At 40.0% G+C, this 22,906-nt stretch overlaps 3 protein-coding genes across 3 annotated transcripts; all 3 read right to left on the reverse strand.

The window, feature by feature from the left end:
• Positions 1–513: 513 nt before the first annotated feature.
• nr1d2a (nuclear receptor subfamily 1, group D, member 2a) lies at positions 514–5,806 on the reverse strand. The gene is made up of 9 exons (XM_084708704.1): positions 5,656–5,806; positions 5,380–5,532; positions 3,865–4,098; positions 3,621–3,709; positions 3,356–3,500; positions 2,523–3,223; positions 2,144–2,320; positions 1,806–2,016; positions 514–1,635 (listed from the first exon to the last, which is right to left on the reverse strand). The coding sequence occupies exons 2-9, from the start codon at positions 5,408–5,410 to the stop codon at positions 1,439–1,441; spliced, it is 1,785 nt and encodes a 594-aa protein (XP_084564830.1). The 5' UTR covers positions 5,411–5,532; positions 5,656–5,806; the 3' UTR covers positions 514–1,438.
• A 704-nt stretch (positions 5,807–6,510) lies between these two features.
• Positions 6,511–9,686, reverse strand: LOC146301086 (ubiquitin-conjugating enzyme E2 E1-like). The gene is made up of 6 exons (XM_084708706.1): positions 9,563–9,686; positions 8,203–8,380; positions 7,782–7,832; positions 7,474–7,606; positions 6,971–7,118; positions 6,511–6,695 (listed from the first exon to the last, which is right to left on the reverse strand). Exons 2-6 carry the CDS (start codon positions 8,349–8,351, stop codon positions 6,598–6,600), a joined length of 579 nt encoding a protein of 192 aa, XP_084564832.1. The 5' UTR covers positions 8,352–8,380; positions 9,563–9,686; the 3' UTR covers positions 6,511–6,597.
• A 484-nt stretch (positions 9,687–10,170) lies between these two features.
• On the reverse strand, positions 10,171–21,902 carry ube2e2 (ubiquitin-conjugating enzyme E2E 2). The gene is made up of 6 exons (XM_084708707.1): positions 21,752–21,902; positions 19,644–19,826; positions 18,501–18,551; positions 12,240–12,372; positions 11,170–11,317; positions 10,171–10,924 (listed from the first exon to the last, which is right to left on the reverse strand). The coding sequence occupies exons 2-6, from the start codon at positions 19,817–19,819 to the stop codon at positions 10,827–10,829; spliced, it is 606 nt and encodes a 201-aa protein (XP_084564833.1). The 5' UTR covers positions 19,820–19,826; positions 21,752–21,902; the 3' UTR covers positions 10,171–10,826.
• Positions 21,903–22,906: the final 1,004 nt, after the last annotated feature.

Consider the following 22,906-nt stretch of genomic DNA (forward strand, 5'->3'; position numbering starts at 1 on the left):
CAATGGAAATACCTTTTTTAGGTTTTCAACCACATGGTAATATACAACTAGTTTAAAAATGATTAGATTAAGAGAATACACTTGGATATAAAACTCTGCATTATTTTAAAAATAATATAATTTATCGTTGTGTTAAATGAAGAATTTATACATGTATGTTGTATGTATATACAGCAGTAGCACAGAAAATATGAGCCATGCCTATGACTGTTCTTGTGTGCTTCTCTCTTTTCAGTACATTATGTATCTAATATAAGACTGAGCTGTAGGTGGACAGCTACACCATGTGGACAGCATTGTTCAATACATTATTGTTTTTTCTTAAGATATAAATGCATTACTTGGGATATCCTGTATTTACTTAGGACAAATCCATGAATCATTTTTCTAACTGAAAAATCTAAAATCCAAGCTGTCCTGTAATTCCAAACAGCCAGGCTATGAAACATTGTGACAATTCTTTATACTTCATTTGAAGTGTACGATGTAAAGAATAAAATGCAAACACAGGCATTTAACTTAAGTATGTATTTATTTATACTATTTATATATGAGAGATATACATGGCTATTCACATGGGTTCCATGAAAGACAGACATAGGAAAAACATTTATGTTGCTGTGCTGGAGCATGGAAGAGAGCCTAAAAACCTGGAAGTTTAAACACCAAAATCAATGATGCTTTACAGCTTTGAGTTGGTAGCAAATCCGCAACACATTGTGCAAAGTAGTGTTGCTGCAAAAGGTATACTGTGCAGTTTCAGAAAGTAGTGAGGTGAAGATACCTGATAAAAGATTAACAAACATCAACGGTTCTGACAAGAATAAAACACACTATACACAAAGAAAAGTTGAAACGTCATTACAATAATAATAATAATTAGCAGCAATCATCGCACATTCCTTCTGATACTTATTTCCTTCTTTTTTTAAGTCTGGCGTGTTTTAGGAAATAAGTATAATGTTCCAAAATGAAACCAAGTTACAATGTTCATCAGACATCCTCTTAATTTAAATATACTGAACATCTCACATTCACTGTGTTCATGAGCACAACACTTTGGAATCAAATGGCTTTCTGAGAAACAAAAACCTATGTGGTTTTGAACTAGATCTTTTGTAAAGTCAGTGTAGTACTCACTTATGTCTTGAAAATAAAACAAGTGTTTCTAACTTTGCAAAACCATGAGCATCTCATACAGGTGTGTGTAACAAGTTATCAATTTCATGACCTCTTATGAATACAGAAGACAATTATTATTTTCTCTGACTCTTGTTTTAACACCAGGCAAAAAATATAAGAGCTTTACAATACAATCTAGAGAGTGTTACACAATTATGCAAAGATTGAGGATAGGCAGGTCCTGGTGGTGTTGCTAGGGGTCCTGGTTTTAAGGGCAGCATAGGGGCACAGCTGGAATGCACATGCTCCATAGGGTTCAAGGGTGCACTTTGAAGGCCAGTAGTTCTTCGGAGTGCAAGTTGTTGAGGGAGCGCAGCTCAGGCAGTTTGAGCAGCAGCTTGGTGAAAGTAGTGGCCCCATTGGAGTGGTTCGTCATGATAAGGTTCCGCAATGCTCGAATCAGGTTGTCCTGAAGGGCCTCCACAGAGTTCAGACCTTGGATCCCTGAACGATCTAACCCCCCAAAATTAAGTAGATTGTTAGCATCATGGCGTGGCTGTTAAGCATACAATTAAGCTGACATGGGAAAATTACACAGAATTTGGCTCACAATATAAATCGGAATTTTCAATATTATAGGAGCAATGGTAGACAGGAGAACTGGAAGAAGGAAGTGTCTGTACCGGCAGAGACAAGGACGACGGCAGTGAATAGGCTCATCTCGTCAGCGTCCAACTGCATAGTGGCCAGCTTCTCACTGAAGTCACACATGGCAGACAGTAACTCGCCAGCACCCAGAGACTGCAGGGTCTCCAGGCTGTATCGCTTGCCATTCAGAAAGGTGACGGTCCTGGCCGCAACATCAAACAACGAGGCTAAACGCACCATTAGCACCTGGCGGGGAAGGAGAGGAGATGGATTAGAGATGTGTATGACATAAAGAGATCCTTGATCATCACTGTGGTAGGAGAAAATGGTACATGGTTATGTGCTTGTCAAATGAGCTCACTTCGTTATTTACCTCAAAAGTCCCAGCTTTGAGCAGGCTGACTTGGTCGTGTTCGGAGAGGTCTCGGAAGCCAGGGATCTTCTTGGCAAACTCCACCACCTCCCGCACTGCCGGGGTGAAGCTCATGGAGAACTCCTCCCAGATCTCCTGGCTGGACTTGCAGGGTTCTACGTGGGGAGAGTCATTCACCTGTACAGACAGACATAGAGTATAAACCATCAGCAATAGAAGATATTGAAATATAGTGAGATATTTCTTATACTCAGTCTGATCACAAGAAAAACACTTAAATCAAATAGCTTTGTGAGAGTTACACATATTTTTCACATTTTAGCAAAATGTATATCCAAGACATGCTCATACAAAAGCTAGGTCTGCAAAGGGCACTCACCAGATGTGCCTTCTGGTCCACATTGTACACTGATCCACTGATACCATTGGAAACTGTTTGTTTGTTAATGTTGTGCTGGCTTTGGTGGTTGTCACCTATTATTCCACCAATGGTGGCACTGTTTAGGTGGTGCTGAGCCTTCTCATAAATCACCCTCTCTTCCCTGTATGGACCGCTGGTGATTGGTTGGCTGTTACTGTAGTGACTGTGCTGGTAACCATGCTGGTAGCCGCCAACAACACTGTGGTTCCAGCCATTCCAGTTGCCCTGCTGTTCTTCTATGCTGTGGTTGCTCTGCGTTTCCCTGGCAACTAAAAATGGTGATCCCTGGCACCGACTTGGTGAACTTTGCTTTCCACCATCATATGAGAAAGCACCCTTGTGCTGTCTGGCTGCCATAAAGACAGACTCATCTTCGCCGCTGTCGGATGAACATGAAGAGGCGGAGCTGGAATTGGTGTCCATAGAAACCATGGACTCAGAGTCCTGGGGACATTGCGGTGACGAGGGGTTGGAACATGAGGAGGAAGAGGAGGGGCAAGAGTCATTGGGGAGGGCGTCCATGGTGCGGGCTGGGCTCTGGGTGCCACTGAGCATGCTGTGGAGCTGACCACTGTTGCTCATCATGTTGTTCATGGCATTCTGCATCTCCAGAAGCATACGCTGCTTCTCCCGTTTTGGGATGCGGCCGAATCTGACAGCTGAGGTGGCGGAGGGGGTGGGGGGGACACACTTATTAGATAACATCAAACAATATCAACCAAGTGTAGCTTCCAGAAGATAGTTTTTCAGAAGATATTTCACAGTTAAAGCTCATTAGAGGGACAACTCACCATCCCTAGACATGCCCACAGCCAGGCACTTCTTGAACCTGCACTGCTGACAGCGATTTCTATTGATCCTTATGATGGTGCAGTTTTCCATCTTCAGACACTTCTTGTATTGGATATTCTGCTGGATGCTCCTCCTAAAGAACCCCTAACGAACAAGAACATGATACTCTTAATGTACTATTATTACAGTGTTTGAACACTGAGGAATGACTGAAAGAGTTGTGGGGGTTTGTGTGCAAAAACATGCAGCATGATGGTGTCTCACCTTGCAGCCTTCGCAGGCGTGGACGCCATAGTGGAACCCCGAAGCCACGTCACCACACACCTTACACAACAACACCATGCCATTGATCTCTGCAAGGCAAAACAGACCACCATTATTGCTGGTCGTTACAGACACATAACCAACTTGTCTACAGGACATATTCTAGGAGTTCAAATCCTCTCGCTATAACTTCTTATATGATTTATATGAGTATGGTGAGTTAAGAGTTGGGATTGTAACTTACTAGTAATACCACTTTTAGCTGAGGATGCAGATCGGCCAGTCTTTGCAGTGCCGTGACCACGTGAGTGTCCTTGTTTGGCTGGGGTAGGGGCGATATCCATCACCATGCCCACCGCTCGGCTGGGCAACGAGGGGCGAGGTGGGGAGGAGGACAGGAAGCTGCTGTTAGAGCTGTCACTCATACAGGACTCCAGGCTTGAGGAAGAGGTTGAAGAGATAAAGGCTATCACACCCCCTGAACAGAAAATAGGTAAAAATGAGAAGTTATAGCAGCTGGATTGAAAGCATTAACTGGCACTTGAGTTATAGTAGTTGTATTTAAGCCATTAGACTGACTAAATGCATCTGTGTAGTTTTACATAAGATTATGATGGTGCTGGCCTCTGGAAAACGTGTTTCCTTCATGGCTTTGTCGAGGCTACCGTAGTCTAAAAAAGCTTAAGCCAAAGATCAATGATACCAAAACTGTACCCATTTGTAAATGTCTGAACTTTTGAACTTTTTTTATTTTGGATTTTTAAAATTGTATATTGTTTTTATTGTGTGTTATTGTAGAACGGCCCATCCAGGGACGAGAGTTGAAAATTAGCACTTGCTATAATCTCTATGTGCATTACATTGGCTGCAAACTTTGCTCTACAGCTATGTTTATCTGCATTGTCCCTGTCAAATAATAAATAAATAAAATAGCAGGTCTACCTGCAATTGCATACATGCAATTGCAAACTGATAATTTTGACACATACAATTTCCCTTTAAAACGAATTAAAATGAGCCATCAAAACATCTGATAGAGCTGTCAATTAGGTCCGTTTTTGATAGTTTGGTAACATTTGTATATTGCCTATTTCTGACTCTTGGCTACAAGTATGTTGAAGCCCTCGACATCAGAGACAAAACTGTTTTTACAAAGCACAATACATTCACTTTAACTAGTGTTCAAAAGTTAGCTTGTGTTCCCTGACATTTTTAAAGGTGATTACATAACTATGGTTTCTATGGAGTAAAAATGTAGGTCAAAACAACTGTCTTTGGTTGTCTCACGTGGAACTGCATGCGGCAGTCGAGCCAACTCAGTATATAATTATGCAATGAACACGTCACAATCTCTTTTTGACCAATCAGCATTTAGAGTCAAGAAGCCCGTACAAAGGCACATGGCTTGGCTGTTAGGTCCATGTGAGTTAAGGAAAGGTGGAACATTGTTGTTGTGTCAAATACCCTATAGCACAGTGGCACTCCTAACCCATATCAACAGACTTCGGTTTAAATTCGAAAACATAAACATGTTCGCTTATTTTCGTTGGAACACCCAGACAGGGCATTATGACATAACTATTTGTTATATCGATGTGAATCGATAAACAAGTTAAAATGTGTCTCATTCATTCTTCAGTGTTCACCCTGTGGTTGTTATTGTAACAACGTAATCGGTGATTTTAACAATTTATTAGATTAAAAGATACATTGTAACTACACATTTTACTGTAGCCCGCAACGGTTCATTCTTACTTACCAAGCTTGCTTGATCCCATTTCTTCAGGCATCCTCTCAGGAAAGATACAGAAAGAAACCCGCTGACTGACAATATACTGTCAAGACCTCGCCAGTTCTCCCCCCCAAAAGTAGCCTACGAGATTTCTTGGCGCTGTAGGGTGCTGCTCAAGGTCTTCAATAAGAACAAGCACAAATGGTAAAACTCAGTATTCCGCACTTTTAAAGCGTAAATGAAACGTTTGCGTCCAAATGACAAAAATAATCAAATAATCTTCACTGACAAAATTGAAATCACCGTATTTTTTCAGAATCGTTGAACTAACAAGACGCCAGCACAATCGGACACATCCAAATTGTTTAGTTAGAAATTGTTGATTAAAATTTGAGGAACGCGAGAGGAACTCCCTTGCTCGTTTACTGTTCTGTACTAAATGTTCAGAATAGTTTCCATGTGACCCCGTTGTTGGCCACTCCCCCTTGACTGGCCGCTTGAGTCAGTTTAACCCAGTGACACACTTTTACAGACCAGAGGAGGAGTCAATTCATTGTGAACATAATATGCTGCCTGTCACGTTGCAGGCCACAATGTTCAACCAATGAGTATGCACTGTGTATGTGTATGTATTGAGTCATTTTATGATTAACTCTCTGTCTCTCTCATATACATATCTGATATATTTACATTTGCTTGAAACAGACATATACTATGAAACACGTTATAATCAGTTAAGGCTTTTAAGGCAAATATACCACTAAATGTGTACTTTTTAAATTGTAAACCTAGACCTACTGCTGTAGTCTAGAAGTACACTTCAAGTGAAAGTCTGTTGAGCTCAAATGTCAGATGTATACGACAGATGAAAGGCTCTTGAGTGTCCTAAAAGTTCAAGCAGACGAAAGAGACATGTCATGTCTTTTTTATGATGAAGATCATGAGTTAAGAGGAGGCTGAAATTGATTTGATAAAGTTATGCTTTTGGGATGACCGATTAAGAATCCATGTTCCAAGTCCTATTGCAGGATTTTTAGACCAAATTCATAGTTTGTGACATTTTATAACATGTAAAGCTCAAAAGTATTTAGAGGGACAAATGCCACACTAGGTGTTTTTTTTTTTTTACTAAATAAAGGTTTATACAATACATACTCCTTATATTTATTTTCATATTTATTGAGATAACTTAATCATGAGTCAAAAAATAATAATACACACACACACACGTCTGTCTCTGTGGGCTCATGTGGCGTAGCGCCTTGTCCACTGTTTGGCTGTTCTGTCATGCTCCGCTCGATTAGCTGTGTACTGGGTGGCGATGCTTCCAACAAGGGGATCAGCTAGACAGTTATGGGAGACAGAGGACACAGACATCAGACAATGACAGGCAGAATTAGAAAGCATTGAGCTTATAAGTTAGTTTGCCTTAATGATTGCCTAATTGTCAAAAACATCTCGGATTTCTTATTTAAATTGACTACCCATGACTGAATATCACCCATTTTCTACGTGAACAATTCCCCCCCAGTATCAGTGAAGAATTCCAGGAACACATCAAGAGTTGTCAAGAGTGCCTGTGTGCCCATGTACAAGTTGAACCAACCCCAAATCTTACCAGGGTTGCAGTCTGTGAGCAAGGAGCAGATGGACAACAGCACCTTGGAGATGGTGAGGGCTGGACTCCAGTTGTCCTTCAGGATGTCCAGACAAATTACTCCCTGGCTGTTGATATTGCAGTGGTAGATCCTTGTACGGAATGTTACCTAACATGAATGAATACAAGTCAATAGTGTAAGGAAGAAAAAATATATATAATCATCTGTCGATAGTATTATGAGTTTTATATGCAGATGACCCAAGTGCCCCCTGGTGGATGTTTAAGGCCACTTCATGGTAATGACAGTGACAGCAGACTGGCTTCATAGAATGCCATCCAAATTATTAGAAAAAATGTGTAGAAATAAAAAAGGCTGCAAATATGATAGTAGTACAAAATTACATTGTGACCAATGAATACGATTAAACCCAAAATTAAATTGAAAATCTATTTGGTCAAAATACATGTACTCAAAATAATTAGAAGGGTCATCAATTAAAAGAAAAACACTAAATGAGGACCTTGGGTGGTTTGAAGGGGTAATCAGGTGTGAAGGCAATGTCGAGGAAGAACACCCCTCCCTCATAAGCAGAGCCTGGCGGGCCCAGGATGGTTGACCTCCACTCATAGATGTTGTCTCCTTTGGGACCAGCGCTGGAAGCAAGCAATGTAATTGTGACAAAGTTGAATATGTTTCTTACCTCTTACCCTATCTCGCAACACAGACTAATAGGCAAGTGATACTCTGGCCTACTATAAGCAAAACTTGATGTGTTTGGAGACAATGGATTGTGGGGGAATATGTGTGACGAGGTGCAACAAAACCAACCTGCAGTTTGGCGGAGGGTCCAGTGTGATATCTGCCAGCTCTTTTTGAATTCTGCACATACAATAATGCAATTAGGTCAAACACAAAAATCTTGATTGCAGCCGTATTCTGTATTATAGAAGGACACATCAAGATTAGCTAATACTTCTCACAAATACCATATAAGCTCACATTAGCTGCCCACGATGACATTGTAAACCTGATTATGCTCATAATTACTTGGACAGTATTAAATACTTCCATCTTAAAAGCGACTTAAGAGCCATGTGGCAAACACACAAACATGACCGGTGTGGTGTTAACTTAAATTGTCATATTATTGTTCTTAATCATAATGGTCTGATAAAAAAACAAAATAAAATGAATTATTATTCAATCTCGTGTCATTAATATTATAAGCATTCCTTGGTATGTTAACTACCTCTTGGCGCTGGTAGATAGCAGCTTAGAGGTCTTGCTCATAGTGGCTTTGCAATCCCGCTTCTTGCAAGATATGTCCCCCTGTTTGTTTTGACTCAAGGAAGAAGATGTTGAAGAACTTGTTCTAGCATGTAAATCCTTATCAGACATACCACACTGACCAAGAGATGAGCAGGTACCTAAAAGGTGTGGAAAAAACAGTGGGGACACAAATGGGGATTTAAAACGATTAGCTAGCTTGGATTGCCACGTTAAAGTACACGCCATGTCTAACATATAAAGTGTAAAAGGCAATCACAATTAACAAATACCCACTCTGTGCATACAACAAACAGCTGTAAGGTTTGCTGGAATTTCTAACAAAGACTGGCAATGCTGGATCAAAACCAGTGTAGGCCTACAACTTTCCTGTTTTGGTGACACCATTGAACATGTTACCAAGAAGCTAGTAGAAGTGGATTTAAGATAGTCCAACAAATGTAGCTGATTTGTTACATTAAAGCGTCTTGTAAGAGGCCGTACAGTAACTTAGGAAACATGAACGTATCTGAAGCTAAAATTGGATGATAAAATAAAAGACTGCTAAGCTGTTATGACTGCTATATTGCCCGGCTGAAAAACTGGAGAAACGTTAAATTGGTTGTCAAATAGACAAAATTCAGCGCCTAAGAAAAAATGTCCTTGTTGTTAGAAGTCTGCTCGGCATGTGCAAGTTTGCACAATGGTCTTCCTTACACTGGTTTTCATGGATAATAATCAGTTCAAATTGATATCAAGCAAACTATGAACAGGTGAAGTGATTGAGATGTTTTCACATATTGTCCAAATCAAAGAAATAGCGGCGACATGTCCCTAACGCTAACTGGTGTCTTATGTTAGCTCATTAGAGCTCATATCAGGTTCAGCCAGCTAGTAGCAAGTTAGCCCAACCTCAAGTACTGGTTTTCAGTGTAGTACTAGCTACTTTAGTATTACTACTAGTTGGCTAGCTATCTAAATTACCTTGTCGACAGTTCGATTAAATTATGAACCTTTCAAGAATTACACAGTGTGACCCTTCAAACCTGTCAATGTATACGGCTAGTTAAGGTTAACTAACGCTAACTCTTAACATATCGTTGTCTAACGTTAGCTACCTAAACTCGCTGTTGTTGGCAGTATTTAGCCAACTGGCTAGCAAGCTAGAGCTAGAGGCGAGCTAGCCTTTTTAGCTTACTAGTACTAGTAAAGCCGGCCAGTGACTCAAGTAAACCGTCTTTGATCCATTGCTTTTTCCGTCCAACTATTTTCCCAATCTTTAAAATACACTTTATAACATTTACATTTATACCGACAGTGACAGTCTAATTTGTATAACTTACCCCTTTTGGATAATGGTCTGTATAGTCAACCCACTCTGCCTAGATTCGTGCCTAGCCAAACGGCGGAAGTAATCGAGCGATGGAATCGCAATGGAATCATGTCGCGCGCCGAGCCACAGTGATGGAACACACAGTCGGGGGAAAACGGGCTAGATTTGACAACCTGTTTCAAGTAATCAGCAATATAAATTTCCATCATTTGAATCAGGAAACTTTGTGACACGGTAAATTCCAAAGCCCTGGCTTTTATTTTGCAGAGGCTCACAAACGCTGTCTGTAGCCTATATGTAATTCCCATCGGATAAGGATATCACTTAAAAAAGGAAAATTCTGTACACATAATTGAAATATCCACGTGAATTCGTTGTAATTAAAAATACATGAAAAAGGTCCTAACTTTAGATACTAATTTAGAAAATGCCTATGCATCTGATACATGATGTAATGGCAGATCAAAGTGTGCATATTGATGTTATGGCAGATCAAAGTGTGCATATTGATGTGAGATGAGGAAGTGGCTTACGATTCCGCATATAATCCGATGTACTAAAATATGTTTACTGTCAAACAGAAACCAGATTACTCAGTAATGGAAGAAGTGAGCAGAATCACAAGCCGACCACAGTGTGTTTTATTGGGTGCTTCAGTAATACAAGTGCACAACAAACCACCCTTTCATTACAGAGGTGGAGGGTAGCCAGTAAATATACAAGTCCTGCCTCTTTCACAGGTCGACCTATACTTTTGGGGTCTGCCTCAAAAGCCTTTGAAAAAATACATACAGTACAAACAAAACCAGAGGGAGTTGAAGAGCATGACATTTCTTTTGATGCAAATCACCCTCCTTTTCCATGCATGTAACATTGATGACTGAAATATGTAAAAAAAAACAACAACAAAAAAAACACACAAAAAAAGTTATGTAAAAGAATATACATTGTTCCTGTAGCCACTAACAAAACAAGGATACATGTTGTATAGTTGAAGGACAATGAATGTTTAATACAATAATTCCAACTTTCAGATATTGGAAAATAAAAATCCCAATCTACTCTTTGTATAAAAAAAGCTTTCAAGTCAACAAGGAACAAAGAACAGTTCTTTACACAGAAAATGAAGATAAAGGTTGAGGAAGGGGAGGAGAAGGATAGGTATAGTGTTGCACTTAGTGAGTGTGCTTTAACAGACTGGGGAGAGAGAGGTAGAGAGAAGTACAGTGAGGAAGGGTTAGGAGTGGTAGAGGGAATGTCATCGTTTAGGGGATCTATGTGGCATATCTCTTTGTCCACTGCTTGGCTATTCTGTCATGTTCTGTTCTGTTGGTCAGATATTGTGTTGCGATGCTCCCCACCAGAGGGTCAGCTGTGAAGGACAAAGGGGGGGGGGGGGGGAACAGGCATTTATGAATGAAAATTGCATTGCAATTGCATTGTATGAATTGTAAATTAAGTTTGAGATGTTGGTTTAAAACATGTTATTAAAAGTAAATATACACAAGTAGTATTTTTAAGGACTGGGCAGTAGAAATGTAAATAAATACAATTAACAACAGCAGTTATAAAAAGTTGTAAATTGGAAAAAAACATTTTCTAGATTTAAAATCTTACCAGGGTTGCAGTCTGTGAGCAAGGAGCAGATGGACAACAGCACCTTGGAGATGGTGAGGGCTGGACTCCAGTTATCCTTCAGGATGTCCAGACAGATTACTCCCTGGCTGTTGATATTGCAGTGGTAGATCCTTGTACGGAATGTTACCTGGCGGAAATTAAAATACACCCATAAAATGTAAAAACGTTGAAAGAAAACATTGGTTATATTAACATAGCCTTCTGTTGTTGGAGTTTGTGAAAATGGAGTTTTGTTGAAATGTCGCTTTCACACTTTTAGTTTCATATAAGAGCGTCTGCTACATGACTAAATGTAAATATCAATGCAACTACGTTGACTGGCAAGACTGTAAACACATCACTGATTTAACTTGAGTTTCACATCTGTTTAGTCTTGACACCAACACTCTCCCTCAAACATACACATCTGGAGACCGTGACCCAGACCTTCCAGAGGAAACTTCTAATGAGCCTTGGCATTCCCCAAATCACAAAGGACAGGTTGTTATAAATAACTCCCACAATAATGTTCTCATGCCCAAGGTTGTCTGCGAGTCCTACTTATAGCTGCAAAGTGCCTTTTCAGCTGTCTGGAAGGTGGGGGATAAGAACTGTAGGATCTTTAGAAGTCTTTTTCTTTTTGTGAAGACTATGGATACATTGAGGAATTAGCTGCAGATCACTCATGTGGGGTGATGGGGGGGGGGGGGGGGGGGGTATTCAAGCCCTTTGGCTACTCAGTCAAACTGGAGCCTGCAGTTTTGTTTAAGTATGTTGTTACACCCAGAATTGCTAGTGACACAGCTCAAAGAACCAGAAACAGAGGGATAAAGTGTGTGTGTCAAACTCAGAATGAAGATAAGAGAAAGGAAGAATGAGTGCTCTAGTGCAGACAGAGTTAGTCCCCATTCATTTTAATAATGACATCAACTCAACAATCTAAACCACTCTGAAGAGCACATACTAAGACCATTCAAAGGACAGATTTTGTTTTTTTACAAACTGCCTCAATGAACACAACTTGTACAATAAAAGCTTTAGTACATCTAAAGAATTGTGACTGTGCTGACCTTGGGTGGTTTGAAGGGGTAATCAGGTGTGAAAGCGATGTCGAGGAAGAAGACACCTCCCTCGTAAACAGAGCCTGGCGGGCCCAGGATGGTTGACCTCCACTCATAGATGTTGTCTCCTTTGGGGCCGGCGCTAAAATCAAAACAAAGACTTGTCAATATTTTATGTATTGCAGAAAAAAGGAACGATTCCCAATCACCGCTAGCAGCCGGCTTGACTGTCTGAAAAGGTGAAATATCCATACCCATCTGTGAAAGAATGCTCTAATTAAGTAACATATTTTACTTCCAAGATTTGTAATCATTTTGAACAAGATGAAGGTCACATCCTAACGACCTCATAACCCGAACCTCCCAGATGACGCGTGAGATCACATGGTGGCTGCTCCCTGCATCACTGCCACCTCTGCAGATCTGACAACCACTGAGCTCCGGGATTAAGACAGTTTAAAGTACATGTCTGGACTGACGGTTGCCTGGCCCCTACCCTTGCCAGCAGGAGAGGGTTTGTGGATTGTTGGGGAGCTGTTCAAGCAGGCTAACCCTTCTGAACCAATGTCTCTTTTTAGACCAATAGAATGGGAGAGCTGAGGAGCACTGTCAAGGCCGGGGGTTCCTCAGATAAGTGGGAGGCTTGAAATGTACACTACAATTAAAACAAAAAAATTGAGGGTCTGACAAATGGGCCTCCATTAGTTGATGGCAAATCCTTTTCTGCCAGGCATTGGAGGTGAATATTAAATTATTGAATAGACTAATGACTCTTGAAAGTGTCTTTAATGCAAAAATATATATAAAATGTGTAATGGGCTTTAGACTACCAACCCATTTCATAAAGGTGTAAGCCTACATTTCCTAACGCTAACCTAGGCTCTGACTTTCATAATACCTCAAAGGATAACTTGAAACACATTTAGATAGAGACAGTTCAGTCAAACCATCCCACAAATGTTTAGAGCAAAACGATCTTACGCTGGACACGCAAAAGCAGTGGTGAATACAGATATGTAATATTAGTCTTTAATTCCTTGGTGACAAAATATGTAGTCTCTTCTAACAAAACCTTGAGCTAAATTTGAATCACTGCTTTGTGAATATGGACCATTTAGCTCATTCCAAATGTCAAGTCGCTTAAGGGAGTTGGGGGGGGGGGAACAAAGAAAAAGATCTGTGGCACCCTCTGCCTCTCAGTCTACATCTACACAGCCTCTGTCGCAAGAGAGGGCCAGCCCTCAACTACCTCCTCCTCTTTGTAGGGATGGGGGAAAATACTTCTACCAATAAGTCCCCACGGTCTATGGCCCTAGAAACATAAACATCCTATACATTTTGTATCCATAAAATTACGTTACTAATGGTTATGTCTTGCAAACAATATCTTCTGTGCAATCCCCTATACATCTGCAGCATGTCAGTGAAATTCCTTGATTCAGTGAGTATTTGGGTCAATTGTTCCAGGGGTCTGGGATACATTAGAGTGCGGGTGTCTGTGAGAATGCGCCCCAACCCCGTCCACTGAGTTTACACTCATGTGTGAACCCGCTTCAACAGCTGGAGCACTGCATACACAGCCGAGCACCCAAATAAAACAGCTTTAAGCTGCACTCATTTAAGCTGCTTTCACACGGCTGTGACACTGGTATGCATTTCTTTTTGTTACCGTTTCACTTTTTAAACCCCAGCCTTCCCAGTATCTTGTAAAAAATAACAGGTTCTCACTGCAATGAAAAGCTATCTAAATACTGCTCTTAACTCCATGAGTAATACAGTACATTTCAATAAAGCCAAAACACATATAAAACACAATTTTGTGAGTTAGTTCATGTCAGGTGAAAAATTGGGATAAGATGCAATTGCATGGTCATTAACAGATTAGTTGTTGTTGCTTTTTACATACATTTCTTGGATATGCTTCAAGAAAACATGTCCAAGTTGGAAACATAGAAAATGGATGTGTAACACAGGCCTATCCCTCCAGTCATACAGACAACATAAGATCTGCAGTTACTAAAAACAATCTTGATTTCAACCTGTGATCTGAAAGTAAAGAGACTAGAAATGAATTTCATTCAGTCTTTTGAATGAAGTTTCCCTTTAGCATCATTGTGCTGTGTGGGACTAGAGCCCTCTCTGCTCCCAAGAATACATAGTACAAAAATTAGGGTAATCTGAAGAGCGTGGTGTTTCCTTCCTATCATCTGGAATTACACTATAGGGTGTAATCACTGTCAAATCAGTGGCCTGCCTTGGGCTTTTGGCTGTATTGTCAGCTCTGTAATTCCCTTTGAGATAAGGGCTGTGGTCATGTTGATGAATCAGATGTAGACAGGTGATCAGCCTGGATCCCTGGGTCAGTCATCCAGCTCACAACAGGAGTGCACCAGCTAGTAACCCTGGGACTGTTACATTTTACATGCTTAAGGTGAACTTCTGTTTGTCTGTGTGTACACTGGTTTGCAAATATGCATGGCATGCAATGTACGATACTTTAAAAAAAAGACAAAAACATTCCAAAGATTTCATTTTTACGTAAGCTTTCACAAGCCATCTTGGAGAATGTAAATTGAGGTTAAGGATTAAGGTTCTCACCTTGTTTCACCTTTAAAGTAATGTAATTTTGTTTTGTTTTTGTCTTTTGCTTTTACAGGCCTACAATAAAATAAAACATTGCTACAAAAGTAACCAGACATACATTACATGGAGGCTGCCATTACTTTAAATACAATTGAGACCATCCCCAGAAAAAAATAAAGCTTATGTTATTGAACCCATTAGACCAAAGTGGTAATGGAATAGAATAAATGTTTACTTTTGAGTTATTTGTTCCTTAGCCCAAGATTGTACTGTTTGCTTTCACATCAGTTGTGGATTACCATCCTGTCAGTTTTAATGACCCTAAGCTGCTTCTGTGAAACCAGTTGTGTAATGGAAGCACTTCCCAACAAAATGTCCACATAATGCTTCACAATTGTTTACCTCTGCACCCTATTAATAACATTTAGGATAACTATTTGCAAGTAAGTACCTCACAAATTAGGACATGAAGAGTCTAATGACATGCATGAATCAAGACACAGGCTGTGTTAACTGTCAAACAAGTGCTGTAGCGTGAACATGAAGGATAAAAGAGGTGATGCTTGAGGTCTGGAGCAGAGCACCTTCAGTCACTGAGAATGCTTCATTAGACTGAACGCTCTTATTCTCTGGGAACAGAATGGTCACACCAGGACTAACAGCAACATTTATTTAAAATGTGTAAGCCATATTTTAGATTTTTCATTTCCCCAAGTATGCTGTAACTGGACTAAAATATTAATCAAGACAATAAAAAAATTAAAGCACAATTGTACACCAATTTAATTGGTTTGATTAACATGTGTCCTTGCTCTTGGACACATCACTGTTGTTGTTCCTAGGACCTAGGGCTACAGGGTGTTCCTTGTCTTTCATCATCATCATACACCCTCACCCAGGCTACTCAGCCGAAAGTTGATCAGACCTCAGGTGGAATCACTACAATAGTACCCATGGATCCCTGCACCATCATAAGGAATGCTCAACTGCTAACTTCAGTTTTATCTAACACATCTTCAAATAATGAAATATGTCTACAGGGTTGTCCGAGTAGTATAACTCAAATAGCATTAATGTATGCTAAAGAATTAAGAAAACACATTCTAAATGATCAAATGACAATGACAATATGCATTGACATTTCAAAGACTTTGAGGGCCTATAGTCATCAAATCGATAATCTGTCAGAAAACTGACTGACAAATTATGTTCCCGGACCATCTCTTACATGTATGCAAGCCATCTGCTAAAGTTGGTTGAATTTAAATAATTGAAGTACCCAATAAGAATATTAACAAAGTAGCATAAAGTAGTCAGTTCTGTGCACAGATTGTTTTTCCATCTGAGCTATCTGTCCCTTTTTCCTTGGCAGAAACACATCTGTCTGGACCATGCTTGTTGCAGTATTTTCTGTGCCTGGACAGACATTAATCTTGGATAGTCTCTCAGAATTCTATGAAGTTGATGAACAGATGAGTCATGAAGAAGAATTCCCAGAGGGCCTTCTGCCTGGGGCGTGCGCCACCCCTTTTCCCAGCCCCCAACCCTTCGGCCGCTCATGAATACTGATACCCAGAGCCATCTCTCTATGGCTCTGCTAATACCCAGTCAGCTCCCCGCTGTGTTTAATGGTAGGTCTGTGAAAAACGACTCTAGGTTTGTTACTCGCACAGTCCCTGAGGGGCACATCACCCTGCTGTCATCACAAACATGGAAATGATCCCATCAATGATGGGGGGGGGGGGGGGGGGGTAGTATGTCGAGTACAGTACCTTGTAAAGTACAGCATATCAAATGTGCACAATATTACTACAAGCAAGGCATCAGATAAAATATTCTGACATGGTTTAAGTATGTGTTTGACCTAAGGGCCTGCACCATCAGGCAGAGGCAGCTGAGTTTTTGGAAATCAAACAAGCATTACATGGTTTGGTTCAATGGAACACAAGCGACAGTATCTGTGTTGGAGATTGAGATCATAAGATCCACAAGATATTTGTAAAAGTTACTTCAAAATACTGTCTGGTCAATTCATTAATCCAGCCTCCTGAACCACCCTCAGGTCTCAAACTGAATTCTACCTTGAAAACGCATTTCAGCTTTTGGACGTCAGTTGCAGATTTCAATTTGCTGTTGTTCTTATCTCATCATTTGCTTCATACCGTAAAAACACACAAACTGCCTCTGCAAATACACTTATGACATCTGACTGAATAAATTCTGTGTCTAATCCCTTTTAATGCATGACAATGCCAAGGTAATGAGGGCTGCACAATTCTGTGAACAAGACAGGCTTCAAAGTGGCATTGAAAGACTTCCCATTGTCTTCAAAAGGTGGTCGAAACAACAAATTCATGTTAAGAGACAAGTGTAGAACAAAGCTGAAATAAACAGATTCAGTGGTTGTGTTTGCTTCATAGTACTTTCTATTTACCATGATAAATGTTTAACTTTATGATTCTGATCTGCTGCCCACTCAAGCATGAAAAGATCACAATTAATTTGAGGCAAATTTGATTTAAGAAGTGTCTCTTTTTTGGTCAAAATGTATGTTTTTCATCCTGAGATTCCAAAAACCTGGGCGAGTTTTGGATCAGAATTTTACAAGCTTTTTGAAAATAACTAACTTGACCAGCAGTGAGAAGTGTAAGGTAGACTATGATACCAACTTAACCATGCTAACATACCCAAGCAACTAGTGTCTTTTCTCCCAATTTAATCTTGCTTTTGCACTGCAGACGGGTTGAGTCAAGTTAGTCCCATGCAGTGGAAAGTGTCATACAACTGTTTTCAGTAAACCTCATTTTAGGAGGCTTTTAAACAAATTGTGGTCCTTGTGAACTCAACATCATACTCTGCCTTCAGTGCAAAAATAGAATAAGGCTACTTCTTGAAGTAGATTTGTAAGTTACCTACGTGTATTTACGTGTGTTTTGTTGGGAACAGGGGGTTCAAAGGGAGAGAGATCTAATAGAGATATCATCTAAAGGTATTTATGGTAAAAGTCTTACTTAGATGAGTCATACAAAAGCAATTAGCCTTGATTGTTTTAAACAGGAACTTGTAAATAAAAACATATCCGAAACAATTACAAAACCTACCACATCCACTTCATCTCCCTCAGTAAAAGCCTAATCTTGTCAGGCCTGGCCTCCATTTTCTTTCCTAATTTGCCTCTGAGTGCAGAATCTGAGGTAATTACTGTGGCTGTTCTAAACATAATCAATGACAACCTCACTTTGTGTTATTTAAGTTAATAAGGGCTGGCGTCTGCTCTCTGTCCCTAGGGATGCCTTTTGTCATTCAGTGTGGCTGATGGTTTGCCACTTGCCAGCGACCATATCTTTTCCTCAAAGGACAGACAGCCATGGCAGCAACACACAATGACCATTGTCTGTGGTATATCCCCAAAAGAACAGGGAAATACAAAAGGATTGAAACCGCTTCTGCAGAAGTCACCCTGTTGCATGTTCTTTTTTTAATTTGCTTTCCAGCACACTCTCTAGATACAAATGTCGCTTTTCATGCAGGGTTTAAGTATGTGAAACTTGTGTTATTTAAAGAGCAGCTCATTATGCTTTCATTCTTAGACACTGGAGTCATTTAATCTATTTGTGGATTCCAACCCTCTATCAACATCAAAAGAAGATCTCAAGACATTTCTGATTGTTAAGATTGTCTCCTTACCTGCAGTTTGGAGGTGGATCTAGTGTTATTTCTGCAAGTTCTTTTTGGATCCTGGAAAACAGTAATGAAATAGGTTTGAATCTAAATAAAAAAGCAAATCTCTGGTAGCTCTGATTGCAGGCTTTAAACAAATATACTTAATACTTTTAATTGATCAATTAAAATGAACAAACGTGTGATAAGACAAAATAATAAAAACCCAACAGCATATCTACATGTTGATAAGACCATAACTGATACTTACCTCAATTAACAACATCTCATAAAGCATGCAAGTAGATTCTTGACAGGTAAATCTATTTATTGGCCATAATGTATTATCGTAAATGAACTGCAATGCATCTAATGGTAGTGTGGAAGACATTCTTGATTTCTCCCACACTATGGACTGTTGTCTATGTGCATGTACAGTCTAGGTTAAAATAATGGTTCTCAGCAACAAAAATGTCTGTCCTTCAGTGTCCCTCAAAGAAGCCATTTACAAGATATTTATGTGAGAAGATATGTATACGCTAACTCTTTTATATCTTTGCTTTCTCCATTGGCCCAATGACAATACCAATTTAGCCAATACGATTACTACTAATGAATTCATAATATACAGGGCTAGTGTAAACAACAAGGGCAAGATGTATGAGGCTAATTCTGACACATCTGCAACACCATGGACAACTGAGCTGTTCAGCACATGATCGAGTCACAGAGGGATGTCAGTTGTGCACACGGAGGAATATGTTCGAAATATTAAAGAGATTTTCCTGTAGCCTCAGTTAACCTTGTGCTCAATGTGTTGCCTAATTCTGTCATAACCTTTCCCTCTGAAAAAAGCGTAGGATGGCAGAGTCAGGTTGAGAACGGAAGGTTGTGGTGCACTGCATGAGATGTTATATATAATGTATATACACAATCATTTTCAGAGAAGGTGCAAACATTTGTTTTACTTCTGTCAACTGATAGCATTACCATGTTCATTTTTGTTGTTGTTGCTATAACACGTACTTTTTAAGATAAACAAAATACCATGCCCCCATGAGAACTGTTAAGCAATTTCACATCTCCATCCCCCCCCCCCCCACACACACACACACACACACACACCCTAAAACCGTAATACCACTACAATAATCCAGATTTATGTTTCACCTCTTGGCACTGGTTGAGAGTTTGGCAGCAGTTTTACTTGAGATCTTGGTCTCCTTCTTTTTGGGCTGTGCTTGTTCCCGCTCCTGTTCGGTTGGTACTGATTCTCTTTGTTCAATGTCAGAGCTTCCCCCGCTGGTGCTGGGGCTGTCGTCCGGTCTCTGCACCTCACTGGACATCTTGGCCCTGGGATTAGACACACAACCGTGTGATGAGTTACTATCCTTGACACAGTGATGTAAAAAAAGTTATTTCAACAAAGTACAGCACAAAACTCACAAGATGACAATACGGGCCATGTGTGTAGATTTGCCAAATTGTGCTATGGTATATTTATTACAAAGCAATACATCAAATAAGACAAACATCTATTAATAATGTAGAGCCCAAAACACCAACTGCACCATTTAACTTCTTAAAGATGTGGCCCTCACATTGCCTTGATTGGTAGTACACTTCTTAATTTGGTCATCTTGATTTGAGAAACGGTTTCCCAGGTTTTAAATGATTTCTTGATGACATTGATCATTTTTATTGAGGGTAAAGCGGCATCTTAATTGCCTAAATGAATTGGGCCCACACTATAAACTATAATGCCCACATATGACTACCACCTTGTATTAAGATGAGGGATGGACACAACTTAATAAATTACCATTTTAAGACAAGCGTGCTTAAATACGGTTAATTATATGCAAAGGGTCTGTTTCACAAGATAATTGTACTTTCTTTGATAAACTACAGATGACTGATCTATATCGTATGAAAACGATACGACTTTTACCAAGTCTGTCCAGTCAATGCAAATTCAACTGAATCACTAGCCTCAAGAGAAAGTGTTCACACCAATCCTACCATGTCCCTCCAAAATACAAAATGTATTTTAAATTGAACCGAATAGGTTGCAATACTGTAAGTCGCTCTGGATAAGAGTGTCTGCTAAATGACTAAATGCAACTGGACATGACAATCTTGGTCGCCAAAAGTAAAACAACTGATATCGGGTAAAAAAATGTTTGTGTAGCCTACATATTAGACACCAACATTAGCCTCAATTAAAATTTGCAAGAGAGGTGACATGGTAACAGTCAACAATGTCAAATGTTAATGTGAAATACAATAGGCTATAACTAGCACAATGAATGTGATACTATGAACTTATGAGAATCGACTGTTTGATCGCTCAAATCAAAGGGACACTTCAAAGCAGCTGTCACAAAATCTAGCAAGATGGAGGAAGGAGCGTTTGAGCTCAGACAGCGCACAATAAACAAATTGTGCAACTCACTGAGTAGGCTATGTATCAGGCTGCGGTATGTTTATCTTATGGAGATAAACGCGTTTGAAGAAACGGTATAGTGACTTGAAAAGGTGCATGATATCAACAACTGCTCCGTCTTTTCCGTCGGCGTTCCATGATAAGGACATCATTGTTAAAATGTATCCACTTCACTCAGTCAAATGTATCGTTTTGCAAACACTTTTGTGTCCTCTAGCAACGCCGTGGGAATAATATCCTTTCTTACATTATACAATAACGTTTAACGCATCCGACATGCGCATATTAGCCTACCCTGTGGGCCTCTTGTACAGTGGGTTAAATTTGAACCAAAAATATATCACTTTCATGTTCGTTGATGCTTCTATATGTCACAACATTCTAAAACCGTCTCCCATTCAGGGTAAAACACAAATTAGGTTATGCCCCTTTCGCAAATGTCGCTGTCAAGACCATTGTATAGCACACATCATTAGCTGCCAGTGTAAGGAAAAGTAGCACCCGCTGTGATATACCCTGCTATGGGAAATTTAAATAGAAAGGCCTCCGGTTTAAAAACTCGCAAAAATACCAGTGACCATTTAGCAGGAATCTTCCTAAACGCAACAAGAGCTCACCAAGCTCGTCGAAGCAAGGGCTAAAAGAAGGGCTTGGAAATGTCTGAATAGACTACCCAACATTCTGGAGTGTCCACAATAAGCTTTGAGCACAGCGTCGGCACAAAGGGAGGCACGTCCCACACATTCCCCTCATTGGAAAACCCTACTTTCGTGGGACATTTACTTACTTTCTGTATATACAAGGGACAGTTAAATACGTAGGAAACGTTTACCTGGCAGCTGGCCGTCGATGCTGTATTCTCTTTAATAATTCCAGTTGAGAAATATATCCACACACGGCCGTCTACTCGCGCTCGTGTCCTTGCTATTTAACTGAAGGTAGCAACAGAAAAGCGATTACAGAAAACTGAGGCAGCCGGACCGGACCGCCTCCATGCGCGCTCCCAGATTGCTCGCGCGCTGCTCGTGCACAAGTGTCATAATCTTTGAGATGGAAAAATGTCGACTGTTAGAAGTTATAATTTTTTCGATCGAAATTAACGTAGCCAGACTGGGAACAGTCTGAAGAGAGATTTTAAATAATACATCGAATCTACAGAATACAAAAAATCTTAAAACAACGATGTGTGTTATTGTTTTTGTTGTTGTTTAGTTTAGTTTTGTGATGATGATGCAGTTTGTTTTATTTGAAAGTTGTTTTATTTCAAGGTCAAAGCAGAGTTTGTTGTCACATAATGATATGTGATTTTTATGTTGTCACATTATTTCTCTATCATAAATGGATTGTGAAACCAAACTAACAAACGTCCAACAAAAGCGTTTTCTAAATTGGCTCTCAAGGGTCAAGACAGCCGCTGTGTTATAAAATAAATAGCTAAAAATTAAGCAAGTCAAATTGTAGTACCTGGTTAGTTAACAAAGCAATTAACAATTGTAGACTACTCACTGGTAATAAGGACACAAGTTTTCTGATGGACAAACAACAAATTACATCTTCGCTTCCATGATTTCTTCACACTCCTTCCCCTATAAATGCTCATAGATCTGGATCCCCATTCTTAGGCATGCCTTTTGGATTACCCTTCTCAGCTTTTAGGGCAACATAACAATAGGCCTCTTGCCAATGAGGGGGCCGATAGCGACCTACTGGGCCAGCATTTGAATAGAGAAGGCTGCGGTGTGAGTCCTGCCCTGACAGGAGCCAAGGTCACGTCTGCACTGTGCAAAGGGGCTTTGTGATGGAAATGCAGGGTGTAAAGTTTAAACCACAGAACAATCTAAAACCTGGTCCTCCATGTTCCCCAGTCTCTTCACACCAGATCCAAATGACTAAGCATGCCAAAAGTCTCCTATGGCAGTGCCCTGTTATTGGCCTTTTCTTTGGCTTGGCAAGAGCTTTTGTGTGTGGAGTGTGGTGAGTCGAGTGA

This window comes from Hypomesus nipponensis, chromosome 2 (assembly GCF_054491055.1).
Source record: "Hypomesus nipponensis isolate SF chromosome 2, ASM5449105v1, whole genome shotgun sequence".
NCBI classification, from domain to species: domain Eukaryota; kingdom Metazoa; phylum Chordata; class Actinopteri; order Osmeriformes; family Osmeridae; genus Hypomesus; species Hypomesus nipponensis.

What these genes read in the sequence shown, in the direction of transcription:
- nr1d2a (XM_084708704.1), bottom strand. Translation starts at nt 5,410, where the DNA reads ATGCCTGAAGAAATGGGATCAAGCAAGCTTG. An exon ending in TGTGGGCATGTCTAGGGATG is followed by an intron (nt 3,224 to 3,355) that starts GTGAGTTGTCCC and finishes CCGCCACCTCAG; the next exon opens with CTGTCAGATTCGGCCGCATC. An exon ending in TGGACCAGAAGGCACATCTG is followed by an intron (nt 2,321 to 2,522) that starts GTGAGTGCCCTT and finishes CTGTCTGTACAG; the next exon opens with GTGAATGACTCTCCCCACGT.
- ube2e2 (XM_084708707.1), bottom strand. Translation starts at nt 19,819, where the DNA reads ATGTCCAGTGAGGTGCAGAGACCGGACGACAGCCCCAGCACCAGCGGG. An exon ending in GATCCACCTCCAAACTGCAG is followed by an intron (nt 12,373 to 18,500) that starts GTAAGGAGACAA and finishes TTTTGATTTTAG; the next exon opens with CGCCGGCCCCAAAGGAGACA. An exon ending in ACCCCTTCAAACCACCCAAG is followed by an intron (nt 11,318 to 12,239) that starts GTCAGCACAGTC and finishes AATTTCCGCCAG; the next exon opens with GTAACATTCCGTACAAGGAT.
- LOC146301086 (XM_084708706.1), bottom strand. Translation starts at nt 8,351, where the DNA reads ATGTCTGATAAGGATTTACATGCTAGAACAAGTTCTTCAACATCTTCT. An exon ending in CTATCTACCAGCGCCAAGAG is followed by an intron (nt 7,833 to 8,202) that starts GTAGTTAACATA and finishes TTGTATGTGCAG; the next exon opens with AATTCAAAAAGAGCTGGCAG. An exon ending in ACCCCTTCAAACCACCCAAG is followed by an intron (nt 7,119 to 7,473) that starts GTCCTCATTTAG and finishes CATTCATGTTAG; the next exon opens with GTAACATTCCGTACAAGGAT.